Source organism: Pocillopora verrucosa, chromosome 11, assembly GCF_036669915.1.
Source record: "Pocillopora verrucosa isolate sample1 chromosome 11, ASM3666991v2, whole genome shotgun sequence".
NCBI lineage: Eukaryota > Metazoa > Cnidaria > Anthozoa > Scleractinia > Pocilloporidae > Pocillopora > Pocillopora verrucosa.
In genome coordinates this window covers 19,319,186-19,336,397 of record NC_089322.1, presented here as the reverse complement: position 1 = coordinate 19,336,397, position 17,212 = coordinate 19,319,186, and the positions used below count along the sequence as shown (strand labels likewise).

At 36.9% G+C, this 17,212-nt stretch overlaps 3 protein-coding genes and 2 long non-coding RNA genes across 10 annotated transcripts; 3 read left to right on the top strand and 2 right to left on the bottom strand.

Annotated features, from left to right (window-relative positions):
• Positions 1-592: 592 nt before the first annotated feature.
• Positions 593-2,366, bottom strand: LOC136276991 (uncharacterized). The gene is made up of 2 exons (XR_010715710.1): positions 2,274-2,366; positions 593-757 (listed from the first exon to the last, which is right to left on the bottom strand). It is a non-coding gene; the product is annotated as an uncharacterized lncRNA (long non-coding RNA).
• A 168-nt stretch (positions 2,367-2,534) lies between these two features.
• On the top strand, positions 2,535-9,738 carry LOC136284412 (uncharacterized). 6 transcript variants are annotated; one of them, XM_066174747.1, is made up of 10 exons: positions 2,535-2,632; positions 3,153-3,200; positions 5,401-5,508; positions 5,621-5,822; positions 6,260-6,310; positions 6,429-6,485; positions 6,608-6,664; positions 6,783-6,839; positions 7,016-7,739; positions 8,059-9,738. In XM_066174747.1, the coding sequence occupies exons 1-9, from the start codon at positions 2,603-2,605 to the stop codon at positions 7,066-7,068; spliced, it is 663 nt and encodes a 220-aa protein (XP_066030844.1). In that variant the 5' UTR covers positions 2,535-2,602; the 3' UTR covers positions 7,069-7,739; positions 8,059-9,738. The 6 variants fall into 6 exon arrangements, with proteins under 6 accessions (XP_066030844.1, XP_066030843.1, XP_066030842.1 ...); XM_066174748.1 differs by having other exon boundaries at positions 2,536-2,632; positions 7,019-7,739; XM_066174746.1 differs by having other exon boundaries at positions 6,783-7,739; positions 8,129-9,738.
• Positions 8,870-9,421, top strand: LOC136284231 (uncharacterized). Its single transcript, XM_066174084.1, has one exon. It carries the CDS (start codon positions 8,870-8,872, stop codon positions 9,419-9,421), a length of 552 nt encoding a protein of 183 aa, XP_066030181.1.
• LOC136284230 (uncharacterized) lies at positions 9,563-11,864 on the bottom strand. The gene is made up of 3 exons (XM_066174083.1): positions 11,842-11,864; positions 11,497-11,614; positions 9,563-11,365 (listed from the first exon to the last, which is right to left on the bottom strand). Exons 1-3 carry the CDS (start codon positions 11,862-11,864, stop codon positions 10,094-10,096), a joined length of 1,413 nt encoding a protein of 470 aa, XP_066030180.1. The 3' UTR covers positions 9,563-10,093.
• A 43-nt stretch (positions 11,865-11,907) lies between these two features.
• On the top strand, positions 11,908-13,789 carry LOC136284459 (uncharacterized). The gene is made up of 2 exons (XR_010719208.1): positions 11,908-12,091; positions 13,630-13,789. It is a non-coding gene; the product is annotated as an uncharacterized lncRNA (long non-coding RNA).
• The last annotated feature ends 3,423 nt before the right edge of the window (positions 13,790-17,212 follow it).

Sequence of the window (17,212 nt, the reverse complement as noted above, 5' to 3'; positions counted from 1 at the left end):
GATGCATGAGATATTAAAAGAGCAAAAATTCGTTTTTTACTGGTGTGCCTTTCCTAATTTTGGGAAGGAAAGTGTTCAATTGCCAGCACGGCATAGATAGAACAGCTGGAGAGAAAAGGAAACGAAAAGATGCAGAAGAAGTACTGTATATAATAATTTCTTTTTATCCTCAACCTTTGTGTTTCTGTCAACTATGGCTTGCTAATTCGAAAGGTCAAATACTTGAATGGGTCATATGACATTGATCTCAGAATACTTTTATGACAAACGTGATAACAGTTCAATCTTGGCTAAATTGAAGATGGTTTAGAAGTTAACAATTATAAGAACTTTTCACTAACATATGCTGCTGACAAAGGAGAAAATATATGCAATTCTGCATTTTTTGCTTTCTATCAAGCAATCATATGTTTGCTCCTTATCACGCTATGACACTTCCGTTTTGTCACATTCCAAAAAATAACTTGAGAAATACACTGTCACTCATCTTACACAATTATATTTACCTATTACAGAAGGCTGGAAACAAAGGTTTTGTTTTCAAGAAAATAAGATTTCTTGTCCAAGACACAAGGAAGTTTGACTGCAAAGCACAGATAAAAATGCGAGAAATTTTATTTTTTTCAGAGAACAAGGTAGTTCTACTCATGTATAAACAGAACAAATGCGATTTAATAAATCAGATATGCGGCATGACTCCTTTTCTTCCATCCCCACTCAAAACAAGCAAACACACCTATATAGGTTCCAGTCTGGTCTGCAAATGAAAAGGAGGAAGGTGATTACTGCAAAATTAAGCATTAGGGTTCTTTTTCATAACATATTGATTATTGTATAATGATATCTAGAAATTAAGGTTGCAAGTAGCAGCCAGCTGAGTTATAGTTTGAGTTTTATCAAGTCCATTACTTTGTTAAATTTAGAGTAACCTTGTCTTGAAAGAGGAAAATTGAGGAGCTGTAATATACTTATCATCAATTAGGGACCCCAAAGAAAAATGTATTTATAAAGACCTTTGAAGGAGAGGGGTAAGACTTGTGACAAGCTGGCAGACATATAGATAAACTTTACTGCTAAATGGGTTACAATACAAAGTGCTCAGTATTTGGATCAGCTATGGCTCAACTTAAACTTTGCTTTAGCTTCAAGTTTAATTCTTTGTGGTTTCCTTTCTCTGTGTTTATTTTTCAAGTTATGTACACAGAAGAACACAAAAATGACAAGGAATGCTTTTGAATATTAAGAGGCTGGAATAAGCAAGAAACCAAAACTGAATTTTAAACAGTACAAAGTTAATTTGATCTTCCAATGTTATTCAATTTTAACCAATTTATCCCCTCCATTTTTCTGGATATTGTGAGCAAAAACAAACAATTATCACAAAATGCATGGTATACAATGGTTTGATTCACCAATGTGGCAAAGGCCTTTCACTGTCTATCCATAAAAAGGGAAATAGTTTGTAAAATGTAAGACATTCTGCATCTTGAACGTATACTTATTCATCCATGTGAAATTAAAGGTTACTTGAAATAAATGTGAAAGATTTATAGGATTTTCAGACCCCTGATAACAATAACTAATGTGCTGATTTGTTGTACTTAAAGGTTATGACTTTAGCAGAAATAGTGGAAGAAATTTCTGGACCTGGAATTTTGTTGCAAATGTCTGTTTAAATCAGTTTAAGTCAGTTAAAAACTCTCCTGTTTCAAGATTACACGATTACCACACCAGAACCTTTTGTATTCTATACTGTGCACCATGTTATGATTACGGTTTCAATAATAAAAGGTGCTGACTCAAGAACTTTGCAAAAACTCTACATACAAAGAAATAGATTGTGGTTATGTACTCCAAATAGCAGGTCACATCAGTCTTCTATAAGGAAGTAGCAGAAATTGCTATGGTGGTTTTGGTGGATGGAGAGAAACATCCACCAAAACCACTTTATTCTATGTGTTAATTAAGTTATGATAATCATTATGAACGTTTGGTCGGTCAGCAATTGTGCACCATAAAGAATAATTAGCCAGAGCACTAACTGCTAATTAGTGGTATAAATCTTTTGTCTCCCTGAACATCTAACAGTGGCTATAGATAAAATTAAAAAAATATATTGTTGATGGTTTTGGTCAAAGTTTTGGTGGATGTTCCCTAATGACATCTACCAAAACTACGTAACATCTGGGCACCTTTTAAATACGTGAAATATCTGCATAAAATTGCGTAAAATGTTTTATAATACTACAATCGAACAATAAATTAATACTTACCATTTCTTGAGTAAAAAGTTTTAACGCAATTTCCCAAACAAATGATACACTTAGGTCATCGGGATAAGTCGGCATGTTGTCGTAGCTTCGTAATTTTTATTTAGTATAACAAGTCATGAGTTGTCCATCATTCCATCTCATTCCCTCTCGACCAAGGTGGTTTTGGTGGATGGAATCTAATGCTGACCCATGCTGGGACAACATGTCCTCATTCTAGAATTACCAATAATCAGTAACTGGCTCAGAGTCTTGTTTTACCAATAATCAGTAAAACAAGAGGCAATGCTAAGGAAGCGTGGATCCCAAGCAACGCGCTCTTCAGAAACAAGATGGCGGAGCAAAGCGAAAAGAGGGAACAGGTATAATTTTATTTTTATTTGGTCTTTCTCCTTTATTTCTTTGTCTATTTTTTTTTTCCGTGAAAAGGAAATAATCCTATACCTTTCTTTTTGTATATATATATATGCATATTTCGTATGCATTTTGATACAATTTGCAATGCTAATTTCTGTGTTGCCTGTTGAATATTCATTGAATAGCTGATCAGTCTCGCCAATCAACTTGTACTCCAAATTCGCAGCGCTACATTTTACTCGGCGTTAAGCATAGTTGAGCAATGCGTCCACTTTGTTATAAAACTAATTTACATCCGTTTTGTCGATTTGACGTTTTGAACTGTTCAATTTTACTTTTTATTTCGCGCTTTTTGTCACCGTAGCCATCGACGGCGCCAAATGATGTGTCGAAATGGCCGCATTTTACCGTGAAAACTTTTTGCGATCACTGCCGATACGTCGTTTGATAGAAGTAGTTCTTCTTTCTGATTTTCTCGTTTAATTTTTTTACCTCAAGTATTTAGTATTTGTTTCTTAATTTCAGTTCAGTGATTCATCAGAATCCAATTCTTCACAGCCTAGACGTAAAAAGGTAGGCTTCTGCTTGATCCACTCTATTGTCATCTCAGTTTAACATGGAAATACAGTATAGATTGTTGATTGTGTTTAAAGTGTAACACCTTTTTATTCTACTGTACTTTGTACTACAGTAGGACCTCTATTAAGCGGCCACCCTCCATAATTAGGTGGCCACTTCCCAAAGTCTCCAATTATTTGTTAGTAAACTGCTGTATTCGATTAGTCTATTCAGCTACCTTTTGGCTGTCACAAGGTTATTATTTATTGCTTTTCAAGCCAAATTGGTGGTGATTGAATGACTATTCTATGGTTCAAGAGACTTGCAGAGGCCGTAGGGGTATGCACATCACTGATTAACCCTGGCTTTGTTACCTGAGTACCTTGCCCTAGCTATGGAAAGGTTTTTCACTTTACATCTCTCCGTGCCTCCCATACTCAATTATGTACACTCACATATTTACACTTTTCAAGGAACATTTTCCTATACAGATCAATAAATTATTTTTACTGTCATTTTTCTACCTTATTAAAGTATTTATACCTCTATTAAACGGCCAACCTCTATTATGTGGCTAGTTTTCAAAGTCCCAATTGTGGCCGCTTAAATACGTCCCCATCCCCTCTCCCCCAAGTTATTTGAGAATGTGAAAATTTTCTGAACAAAAAAAAATTGTTATTTGCATCCATCGCCTTTAAGAGGTGTTAAAGGACCCTAGGCAGCCACGCCTTTGATTTTGTTTACATACGGGTTTTCCGGTATTATATTTTATGCGGAGCATGTCAAAATGAAGGGATCCCCTCGAAACTGCTAAAGGTGCTTTAACAGACTTCCAGTAACACAACTTGCGGTGCTGCAATAAGATTTTGCTTCACCACACAATTTTCATAATTTCAATGGCATCAAGAATGGCGGAGTTCAAGAATTTCAGGGCTTGGCTGACTAGGGTCCTTTAAGTGAAGAATACTTTAAAAGATGATACAGAAGATTATCAGCATGGAGTGCATCAGATTTCATTCTAGTGAATCAAAAATTGTGATGCTTTGGTTTAACAGAGACCGCCATGCTATAGGATAGACCTATTGTATTCCCTGGTAGCTCTAATTCATCAGAATGCACATTGAATGCTCCTGAAGTTATTTCCAAAATAAGTCAACATCAGAAAACGATCATCTTTCAAAGGAGTTTGAAGTTTTCTTACTTTAGCTAGTAGACTATCTGTAGTTTCGTGAATAACTGCTTTTCAAATTAAACCGGTTTTCTAGTTTATTAAACAATCCTCTATTTAGCAAAATCTGTATGGTATTAGTCTCTTTGCTTCTAACTTCTTGAGGTAGACAGATAAAAATACCCAACGTATTTTTACTTTCAATAATCCATGTTTATTTCTCCTTGCTCAGTATTAAAGATCAATAATCTAATAGCCATGAAGTTAAATTATGTTCTTATTTTAGGATCTAAACACTTTGGATATTATAAGTTGTAACTTCTCCATGCACCCCTCCCCCCCAGTGTTCTTCGAGTGAAGTCAAAGTGCTATATTAAATAATTACCAGTTATTCTACTTTTCTTTTTAACATGCAAAAATGACTGGGGAGTCAATGGGTCACATTACAATTACATTTCTCAGTCTTGAATCATAGACATACTCCATCAAATTAAGTAGTCAAAATATTGTTAATAAAATCATCTTTGGCTGCATTGGTATGACATTTTATCCCTGTCAAAATTCAATGTTTGCTTTTTCATTCTTCTTTTTGCATTTGCTTCTACATTTGTTGTACAAATTCTTAGTTTGCACTTTCGCCATTCAACTTTCCTTGAGCAAAATTCAAGTTTTTGCCTTGTACATTCACCTTGTCTTAGTTAGTATGCAAGTTTTTGCATTCCACATTCAAGTTCAGTGGATTGTACATTAAAGTTTTTAATTTAACATCTAGCATTTGTCATTCAAGATTTTGTGGGGATGGAATGTCGTACCAGTGTGGTCAGTGTTTGTTAGTTTGTCAGTGCCAATGGTGATTAGAAAAACTGTTGGTAAATTATAGTCAGCAGTCAAGTTTTTACATGACAATTACCTATTTTGTATAACAACTAAATAACTTTTAAGTTAACTTATGACTTTTAATTAAGTACATGCATTACATATACACGTATTACATAAATACATTTTATTATTAGTATTTTTATTATTATACTGCATTTGTCATTTTAGAGAAGATTCAGTGATGATCCCCAAGATCCTCATGATGCCTACTGTCAAAAAATAAGGGAAAAGGGCAAGACAAATGTAACTGTTCAGAAGAGGTGCCTGCAGTTAAGGGTGTGACAAAGACCTAATTGCATTCCTGAATTTTGTTTGGACAGTATTTCCTATCATGTTAATGTTAGTGCCTTTTAATAAGTACTGAAATTTTGTGTATATGTTTTCTTAGGCAGACACTTTGTACCAGAAACACTATTATGATGTCATAGTGTTTTTTCATTCCTGTGTCCCTGGTCGGGAGACTGACCGCCACATTTTTGATTATTATGGCACTCCAGGTAGTGGCAGGCTTTTCTTAAAGGATGCAGAAAATGAAAAGTCCCAGAGTCATGGAGAAACAGTGCTCAGAGCATTGAAACGATTTTATTATGGTACGATCTTACACTTGGAAATAATAAAATGTTGCATATTACTACTTGTGTGGATCTAAAACCTATTGAGTAAGAAGCATTCTTTATTAACTTGAAATATAAAAAGAAACACACCCAGAAACAAAACGTCTGGACTTACAATTTCAAACATAATTATAATCAACATATAAACTGTAATTTCTACATTTACTGCAATATTTTTAAATTTATTTGTTCCCTGTAAGTACACTAATTACAGTGTAACACTTTTTCCAACATGACATTAGCACTACTACATATCAATATCTGGTTTTCATCGTAATGCCATCAAAAATAATTTTTGTTTTTATGTTGCCAAACCAAGTTATATACTTTTTTCATGATTGTTTCTAAAGTTTTCTAGTTGAGTTCAGTTATTTTTTACAATCTTTTCTCATTTTTTTCTCATACTGTTTCAGAACAACCTCCATCTGAAAGAACCACTGGTAGTTCCTCTGTTAATCCAGCAGGTATCGTATTTGAAACATATCCCTTGAATCTTGCTTGTTAATATGGGATCTTTATAAAAGCTGACTGTTCTCTTTCTTTGTACAATTTCTCCTCATGTTTCTTCCTATATCACTACAGCTGCTCGTGATGGGCCGTCCACTGAGCCCACCAATTCTGAGTCTGTTAATCCAGCAGGTATAGTATTTGAAACATATCCCTTCCAAGAATCTTGCTTGTTAATATGGGATCTTTATAAAAGCTGACTATTTTCTTTCTTCGTACAATGTCTCCTCATGTCTCTTCTTATATCATTACAGCTGCTCGTGCGGGGCCGTCCGCTAAGCCCTCCAATTCTGAGTCTGTTAATTCAGCAGGTATAGTATTTGAAACATATGCTTTGAATCTTGCTTGTTAATATAAGATCTTTATAAAAGCTGACTATTTTCTTTCTTTGTACAATCTCTCCTCATGTCTCTTCTTATATCATTACAGCTGCTCGTGCGGGGCCGTCTGCTAAGCCCACCAATTCTGATTCTGTTAATCCAGCAGGTATAGTACTTGAAACATATCCCTTCCAAAAATCTTGCTTGTTAAAATGGGATCTTTATAAAAGCTGACTGTTTTCTTTCTTTGTACAATGTCTCCTCATGTCTCTTCTTATATCATTACAGCTTCTCGTGTGAGGCCGTCCGCTAAGCCCTCCAATTCTGATTCTGTTAATCCAGCAGGTAGCCCGACGAACCATTGCCAGTTCGCCTTGAGGATGAGCATCGGATGACATGTATTTCATCTCAATTGGAACTTTTAACGGAAACGCCTTCCAGAAAATTGGCGTTATTTACTATGTCAGAGAAGACGTCGCTGTTTGTTGTACACCCGCCTGATGTAGTCTATGTGGATAGTCATTGCCATGCACCAGATGCTGGAGCTGCAATCGTCTTGGGCCGTTGCCACCGTTTGAAAGAATTTTGCCACTCGGTTTGGGACATTGAAGGAGCACGTCCAGACACATATGGCAACTTGCTTCTCCTTTTAGACTGACAGTGCACCGTATGTTAAACGATTAGCAGATAGAAATACTTCAGTAATGTAAAATTCTGGGGTGCGCGCCAATGAACCCATCGAGCCGGAGCTTATCCCGGTTTCTGTAGCATTAAGTGCCTAAGAGTATTTCTATACTCCGATATCACGCACCGCCATCTTGGATCGAGTGCCGCACCAAAACGAGGCTGGACGGGCATGCGGTCATTTGGAGGGCTGCGTTACATGGATTTTGAGTGGAAATAACTCGCAAATATGGCTCACGATCATTGCTGTGCAAAGTACTGTACGAACGACAAACGAAACGAAAGTGGTCAGAATTTGTCGTTTTTCAACTTTCCTAAAAATTCTTCACAGAGATCGAAGTGGATTGCCGCGATAAAGCGAGATGAAGGGACGCTTTTTCAGGTGAGTGTCGAGTCGTGACTACAGCGAGCTGTCAAACGCACGTGTGCACTTTTGACATATATGTTCGGGAAGTTTTTCGATTTAAGACTCAGTTAGTTCCCGTCTTACTTGCTTCTTACACGTGAATTGCGTACTCGATTCATATCCAGAGGAACTATAGACTCATTACATTAGATTTTGGTCGATTTTGGCCGAAACTGTCAAACGCACATGGCACCGGTTTGTTTGTTTTCATTGACTCGAATATGATTATTAATATTCCATGAGATTCTCCCTTGTTATCAGCGATTTAATTCAGAGTGTTAAACTCGTTTCCTAGATCAAGAAAGGCTCTACTCTAGTGTGTTCTGCTCACTTCAAGCCAAGCGATATGTTTAAAACTATAACAGGGCTTATACGTCTGAAACCAGGAGTTGTGCCTTCGCAGTTTCAATGGACAAAGTCCAGCCAAGACCGCCCACAAAATAAACTACAAGAGTTAAAAACTATGGCAGAACAGAAAGAATAAGAGGAGCGACGACAATCTTTTGTCGATTCATTCCAGCAGGATGTCAAAATGGAGGAAGGGGAGACTGGATCAGGAGGCCAGGGAGCCAGTGCTAGTGATGAGCAAATGGAAGAAATGGCTACGGACGAACCGGAAAACGAAAACATAGAACCCGCCGAATTGAGTGCAGTGGAACAAATTGAAATCCTTAAAGCACAAATCAGTGATTTAGAGCAACAGGTGGAAGATCTAAAAGGGACCAGGTTTGGAGCTGAAAACATTTCCAAAGATTCTGAATTGCTGACATTTTACACAGGCTTTGTATCAAAGGAATGGTTTGATAGCTTTTATAGCTGGGTTGAACCTTATGCTAAAACCATGATAGAATGGTCCCAGATTCAGCGTGAACGAGGCAAAGAAAACTACAAGCGGAGGCGCAGCAGTGGCAATTTTGCATTGTCACTCTATGACCAACTGTTTTTATTTATGATCAGACTAAGGTTGGGATTGCTGAAGACAGACTTAGGAGTAAGATTCAATATTAGCACAAGTACTGTGAATCATTTTAACTTGGGCAAATTTTCTGTATACAATGCTTGGCCAAGTGCCAATTTGGTCCACAACTGCTCAGATAAAAAATAGTATGCCTCAGTGCTTCAAAACCACATACCCTAAAACAAGGGTTATTCTAGACTGCACTGAGATCAAAGTCCAAAGGCCTAGCTCTAAGGTTCTGAACTCAGAATTTTACTCTGCATACAAGTCGCATACCACCCTTAAATGCCTCATGGGAATAGCTCCTCATGGTGCAGTAACATTTGTAAGTTCTTTATATCAGGGAAGTATATCAGACAAAGAGATAACAAGGCGTAGTGGAATTTTGTCACTTATCGAAGAAGGAAACGAGGTCATGGCAGATAAGGGTTTTCTGATTCAAGATTTATTACAACCCAAAAAAGCTACAGTGACAATCCCTCCTTTCCTGTCTAAGACAAAGTCTTTGCAGTTCACCTCAAAAGAAGTAACAGAAACACAACAAATTGCCCGCCTCCGTATTCACGTCGAGCAAGCAATCAGACGAATCAAAGAATACCAAATTTTTGAAAAAGTTTTGCCACTTTCGTTGGCTGGTTCAGTAAACCAAATATGGACAATTTGCTGCCTTCTTACAAACTTTAGAGGGCCACTATATTGAAACTATAACTTGCCTGTTAGTATTGTGTAGTTCCATTACATTTCCTTACCCCCCCCCCCCCCAATCTCCCAGCATCTGGAAATGCAATTAACCTTCAAAAGTTTCTTTAATGTTTTTGGTCTTTATGAACCCAACCCTTTCCCCTCCCCTTCATCTCCAGGCATTTACAATCCTTTCTATAGGGGCAGTATTGAGATTTTTTGGAGCTACACTTCCTTCAGCAAAACTAGGGTTAGCAATAAGAGTTGTAACAGTTAACCAGTTACTTAGAAACAGGTGACAAATAAATCAAAGATTGGATTTGACTTTACAAAGAACAGTTTTTTACAATTATTTCAGTGATTCCAGAAAAAAAATCACCTCTTCCTTTTGGGAAATTATGGTGAGAGGATAATTTTCCCCATTTCCAGGGGGATTTCTGATATGGCCCCAAATCATTATTTTAAAGGTTTACAAATTTTAGGGTAGAGGTGGTGCCCCTTGTAAGGGAGGTTCGAAATCACATTCTCTATACAGCTCACATGAGTTGGTTACATGTACTTAGTCCAAAAATCCTAAATCCTTTCATAAATTATTTGTCTCTGCTGCTGCAGCATACATCCCATTTCAAGCACTTATCAAAACATTAGGCTTAGTCATACAGATTTTTTTAACTATGCTTCACAAAGCAGGCTATGCCCCCACTTTTTTTAACTGTTCAGGGAGGAGGTATTCAAAATAAAATTTGTCTAATTTCATCTTCATCTCTGAACAAAATTCTGCATCAAACCTCACTCTTTCTAAATGAAAGTCAGATTTACAATAAACATAAAAATCTACCCATTCACAACCTGTCAACATCATCTGTCCCATGATCTGGTAGTAATAGCTATGTGTTTTTCGAAGTTTATAAACCCCATTTACACATTTCAGATATTTCAGCTGCGAGGTTGAATCCGTAATAGGGCACTTGATTTCCAGCAGCCCCCAGGGATTGTTTTCAGAGGGATCATAGACCCTTTGATCTGGAGAGGCAGCCAGATGTGGACATGATGGGTTGATAACAATCCCGGCAGGGAAAACATTGCAATCTCCACTGTCAGCATATGCAGACGCTGCCTCTTCTTCTGTATTAATACCATGCCTCATGGCTGCAGTTTGCACAGTCTTCTTTAGTTGCCTTGCTGCCAGTGATTCAAAGTCAGCCCTTTGGGCACAGACATCTTTAAATTTACTCGAAGATAGCCTCTGTGCCCTCAGATCATGCCACTTCTGAGTGTCAGACTGCTCCCTTGTTTCTTCCTCATATAAACAGGATTGTGCTTGTGAGACACTAAGCCCTTCAGCAAAGTTAAGTTCTGCCAAAGTAGGCACAAATGTATAATTGCTTTTAAGCAATGGTACACCAAAAGGCGGTGGCTCCTGTGGCCCCTCAACATTAATGTGAATTTTTGGATCATTGGTTGTGTTCTGACGTTGTTGGTATGATATAACTGAGCCATGAGCTACTCTCCCTAGTTTACTATTCACATAGTCCAAACTGTCAGTTTCTGGAACAATACTGTTTACTTGCATGTCTTCATATTGTTTGAATATGTCTCTCATAGAATCAATGATTTTGGGTAAACCAAAATGTTCTGGAATCGGATTATACAGAGTGGACCGTACTCCATCTAACCTGCATATTTTCTTTTTTTGTGTTGCATCATTTCTCGGTGGTTTAACTTGCTGCACCAGCACCTCTTGCACCTCGCGGGGATTGATTCCTGCTGTCCTTTGAGGAACCTGCCATGTTTGTGGTAGACTTGTTTTTGACATGGCAGGAGGTACACTTTTTAAGCCCAGTTTTCTATAATGCTCAAGGATGTAAACCAGCCCTGTTGCATGGTTACAGAGCCCTGCACCTGCTTCACAGTTGCAGGAGGTACTGGTTATTTTAACTTCGGGAGTCCTTGATATCTCAACCTAAAAAAAATTAAATGGATAAATATCTGCTGTGAATGTGTGTGTGTATGTTTTAAGAATTAACTCGTATGAAAATTACATCAAGCAAAGTTCGAGCTGAGACAAAACTTAAGTACTATAAATAAGCTTACCTGTAACCTCCATGGCTCTTCATTTTTTCTCTGTGATTTGTAGCTTCGAGCTCTAACAATTACTTCTGTATCCTGAGTTTTTAGTGAAAGCAAAGAGCGAATATGGAAGTTTAATACACTATAGATTTTGCACAAGAGATTTCGAATGGCGAATCGTGCAATAAACCATAGTCTCCTCTACTAACTATGAATAAACGAAAAAAAAGCACCATCTAAGATGCTTAAAGAAGCATGCGTAGCGTGAAATCACACCAGTGTTGCAGTTAAATTTGAGACTGAAATGAAACTTTTACCTTCGACATCGAAGATATACCCTTCGCAGAAGTTACTGTAACCACGAGTTACCACCTTCTTCGGGACTTCTCCATCGGTCTCAAGCCATGTCTGGCTAAACAAGCATGTCGTCGGGTCAGCATTAGATTCCATCCACCAAAACCACCTTGGTCGAGAGGGACTGAGATGGAATGATGGACAACTCATGACTTGTTATACTAAATGAAAATTACGAAGCTACGACAACATGCCGACTTATCCCGATGACCTAAGTGTATCATTTGTTTGGGAAATTGCGTCAAAACTTTTTACTCAAGAAATGGTAAGTATTAATTTATTGTTCGACTGTAGTATTATAAAACATTTTACGCAATTTTATGCAGATATTTCACGTATTTAAAAGGTGCCCAGATGTTACGTAGTTTTGGTAGATGTCATTAGGGAACATCCACCAAAACTTTGACCAAAACCATCAACAATATATTTTTTAAATTTTATCTATAGGCACTGTTAGATGTTCAGGGAGACAAAAGATTTATACCACTAATTAGCAGTTAGTGCTCTGGCTAATTATTTTTTATGGTGCACAATTGCTGACCGACCAAACGTTCATAATGATTATCATAACTCTTAACACATAGAATAAAGTGGTTTTGGTGGATGTTTCTCTCCATCCACCAAAACCACCATAGCAATTTCTGCTACTTCCTTACAGAAGACTGATGTGACCTGCTATTTGGAGTACATAACCACAATCTATTTCTTTTTATGTAGAGATATTTTGCAAAGTTCTTGAGTCAGCACCTTTTATTATTGAAACCGTAATCATAACATGGTGCACAATATAGAATACAAAAGGTTCTGGTGTGGTAATCATGTAATCTTGAAACAGGAGAGTTTTTAACTGACTTAAACTGATTTAAACAGACATTTGCAACAAAATTCCAGGTCCAGAAATTTCTTCCACTATTTCCACTAAAATCATAACCTTTAAGTACAACAAATCAGCACATTTAGTAATTGTTATCAGGGGTCTGAAAATCCTATAAATCTTTCACATTTATTTCAAGTAACCTTTAATTTCATATGGATGAATAAGTATACGCTCAAGATGCAGAATGTCTTACATTTTACAAACTATTTCCCTTTTTATGGATAGACAGTGAAAGGCCTTTGCCACATTGGTGAATCAAACCATTGTATACCATGCATTTTGTGATAATTGTTTGTTTTTGCTCACAATATCCAGAAAAATGGAGGGGATAAATTTAAATAGCAAATTCTATTAATGGTTAAAATTAAATAACATTGGAAGATCAAATTAACTTTGTACTGTTTAAAATTCAGTTTTGGTTTCTTGCTTATTCCAGCCTCTTAATATTCAAAAGCATTCCTTGTCATTTTTGTGTTCTTCTGTGTACATAACGTGAAAAATAAACACAGAGAAAGGAAACCACAAAGGATTAAACTTGAAACTAAAGCAAAGTTTAAGTTGAGCCAAAGCTGATCCAAATACTGAGCACTTTGTATTGTAACCCATTTAGCAGTAAAGTTTATCTATATGTCTGCCAGCTTGTCACAAGTCTTACCCCTCTCCTTCAAAAGTCTCTATAGATAAATTTTTCTTTGTGGTCCCTAATTGATGATAAGTATATTACAGCTCCTCAATTTTCCTCTCTCAAGACAAGGTTACTCTAAATTTAACAAAGTAATGGACTTGATAAAACTCAAACTATAACTCAGCTGGCTGCTACTTGCAACCTTAATTTTTAGATATCAGTATACAATAATCAATATGTTATAAATAAGAACCCTAATGCTTAATTTTGCAGTGATCACCTTCCTCCTTTTCATTTGCAGACCAGACTGGAACCTCTATAGGTGTGTTTGCTTGTTTTGAGTGGGGATGGAAGAAAAGGAGTCATGCCGCATATCTGATTTATTAAATCGCATTTGTTCTGTTTATACATGAGTAGAACTACCTTGTTCTCTGAAAAAAATAAAATTTCTTGCATTTTTATCAGTGCTTTGCAGTCAAACTTCCTTGTGTCTTGGACAAGAAATCTTATTTTCTTGAAAACAAAACCTTTGTTTCCAGCCTTCTGTAATAGGTAAATATAATAGTGTAAGATGAGTGACAGTGTATTTCTCAAGTTATTTTTTGGAATGTGACAAAACGGAAGTGTCATAGCGTGATAAGGAGCAAACATATGATTGCTTGATAGAAAGCAAAAAAAAGCAGAATTGCATATATTTTCTCCTTTGTCAGCAGCATATGTTAGTGAAAAGTTCTTATAATTGTTAACTTCTAAACCATCTTCAATTTAGCCAAGATTGAACTGTTATCACGTTTGTCATAAAAGTATTCTGAGATCAATGTCATATGACCCATTCAAGTATTTGACCTTTCGAATTAGCAAGCCATAGTTGACAGAAACACAAAGGTTGAGGATAAAAAGAAATTATTATATACAGTACTTCTTCTGCATCTTTTCGTTTCCTTTTCTCTCCAGCTGTTCTATCTATGCCGTGCTGGCAATTGAACACTTTCCTTCCCAAAATTAGGAAAGGCACACCAGTAAAAAACGAATTTTTGCTCTTTTAATATCTCATGCATCTTCTCCCAGTATTTTGTGACTTCTGTCCGAGGAAGGAGGTGTAAGCATTAAACTAACCCGAGTGATTCCACAATTGTGGTATCATCCAAGCCATGCCAGAGGACTTGAACTAGATAAACTAGTGAGAATGCACAATAGCGATAGCAAAGCTTTGTAATGCTAAAGAGCTATATCAATATATATATATGTGTTCCCGAATCCTTTGACAGCTTTAAAGAAAGAAAACTTCGTCGTCAATCCTGTTTCAAATTCCGCAATAAGTTTATGCGCCGCATCAACAGAATTTACGTATCCTAAATTATCTGCATGTCTACCATCAATGGTTCGCGACTTAAAATTCTCGCTATGCTGTTTCTGTTTGTTCCTCAAGAATCATGGCATTTACAGCTTCGAATGTTCGGCTACATCACTTGCGGATTTCCGAGAATCTTCGGTTATGTTTTGCAAGTCATTAAATATTCCATCTCAGTCCCTCTCGACCGAGGTGGTTTTGGTGGATGGAATCTAATGCTGACCGCATCGCATGCGTGTAGAGATGGAAAATAAATTTGACACAGGCTCAGAGAGGATGTGAGACTCCCGCTGACGTAAAAAATGTCGGGGCGGCTCATATGAAATATCAAATTTAACGCTGGCCTTGTAAGGTTCCATATTTGCTACTATTCAAGCTTAACGTTTTCCGGAAAAAAAAACCCACATCCGGAAACAGAGAAATAGGTTATTTACACAAAATACCTCTTCCATTACATTCCGACGATAAATAAGTATTTCGTTATCGTCATAAAGAAGTGTACGAAGCTTAAAGATATGGAAGACTATTCGCTACTAATCCCTCGGTAGATCTTCGAGGAATTGAAATAGTTCGTATAGTGCTGCATTTTCAAGCAATATTTCAGTTTCGACAATCTCTCTTTATTCTGACTCTACGAAAACTGCGAATAAAAAATAAAATATCTGAGCTATGTAATTGTGAGATAATTGTTCCTCTCAATTCCTCACTAAAACAATAGCTATTGCACCACAGAAGTTTATTGATTTATTCTAATCTTAGTAATACTAGAAGTAATCTGTGCATTCCGGTAACAATCACTTAGAGTCTGATATACTGTTACAAACACCTCTACTAACTATGAAACACGCCTATGAGACAGAAACTCCAAGAAAATGAAAAATACCCGACAATCAGTTTCGAAGTGAATGAAAGTGATCCTCGCAGTAATTTGCACTACTTAGGCAGTAGTGAAAATAAGGCCTGAAAAAAATTCAGGCCTGTACGGGATTTGAACCCATGACCTCTGCGATACCGGTGCAGCGCTCTACCAACTGAGCTAACAAGCCAACTGGGAGCTGGTCATGAAGTTGGTTGGTTGGTTAATCAGTTTCGAATTAGCAAAAGGATATAAAGAGAGGCACGGAAAGCGAAGAGATCGACAGCAGTTTGAAATAATCCTCAACGTCAAAGCCATTTTACGGAAAGGTCGCGGCAAAAAATTGAGCCTCTCAAAACTATTTCGACGTCACTCTGAACATTAAATAGTCAAGCTTTCTCAGTAGATACGAAAATCGAGCCTGATTTTTGTGAAGAAAGTTTGACCATGATTCAGAGGTTTGCTAAAGAGTACAAGGAGTCAATAACCCTTGTCTACTTTTGCGGTAACCTTCTTCTTATCATCGTCGTCTTTGTAGTTGGAACCATTTACTTCTGGTCGAAGGGACCAGGAGAGGCGCTTACAGAAGGATCGGGAATACCAAAACATTGATATTTCATTGTTCCGCTTCGTTACACGCGGTCAACAATACTCACGTGCAAGGAATATAACTTAGGAACTTTTACTATTTTTATAATCCAATCACAGGTCGGAGCCATTCCTGTCTTCAGTCGCTTGGGGAGTTACTACATCACGGGCGACGAGCGGGGCAGGAAGAAATGACCGAAATACAAGTGGTCAGCGGGAAAAAAATTTAATCCTTCATATAGAGACATATCAGTTGTAGTTTCAGAAAGCAATAGTGTTATAAAGCCGAAATGTGAATAGTATACTTCGCTCAATAAAATGTGAAACAATTTTTCAAAAGTGTTGATGGCACATATATCTTTTACTGCTATATTAAACAATGCAGGTATCGGGAAAGGCATCGGTTGCATTCGGAAAGGCACTAAGAAACATTATATTTACGTTTTGTAACACGCAAAAAACAATCGTGTTGTAAAGCCAAAATGTTACCAGGTTATACTTCGGTAATTCAAAAGTTAAGCAACTTTTCCAAACGCTTTGACTGGAACAATATTTTTACTGCTATATTAACCAATAGAGGCATCGGGAAAGGCATCGGTGACACCGGGAAAGGCATCAAGAAGAATGATATTTACGATAAGTAACTTGCTGTATGACGAAAAACAGTAGCTTGACTTGTTTAAGGCATTAATCACAGTCGGTTTGCTTTTCACTTGAATTTTGCAATCTCGACTTTCGATTCCGGAAAAATGAAAAGCTAAGCAACTCTAAAAAAATTTCGTTCCAGATTTTTATATTTTTAGAGTCATTAATAAGTTTGTATCCACAGCCTTTAGACAAAAAATTTTAAATTTCCATCTGGTGTAGTTCTTTTAGTGTATTTTATATATATTCAATCGCCTCGTTTCACGTGAAAAAGGCGTGTAGGAAAACACTGAGCTTCGAGAAACAGCCAAGTTAAGGCTAATGTATTTACCATGCTTATATATTTATAATCAGGGCCACTCGTTTAGGAGACCTTTTTTCAAAAGACCCAGGCGTTAAAATAATTATGTTTTCCGTCCGAAGTGTTTTTTTTCTTTTTTATTT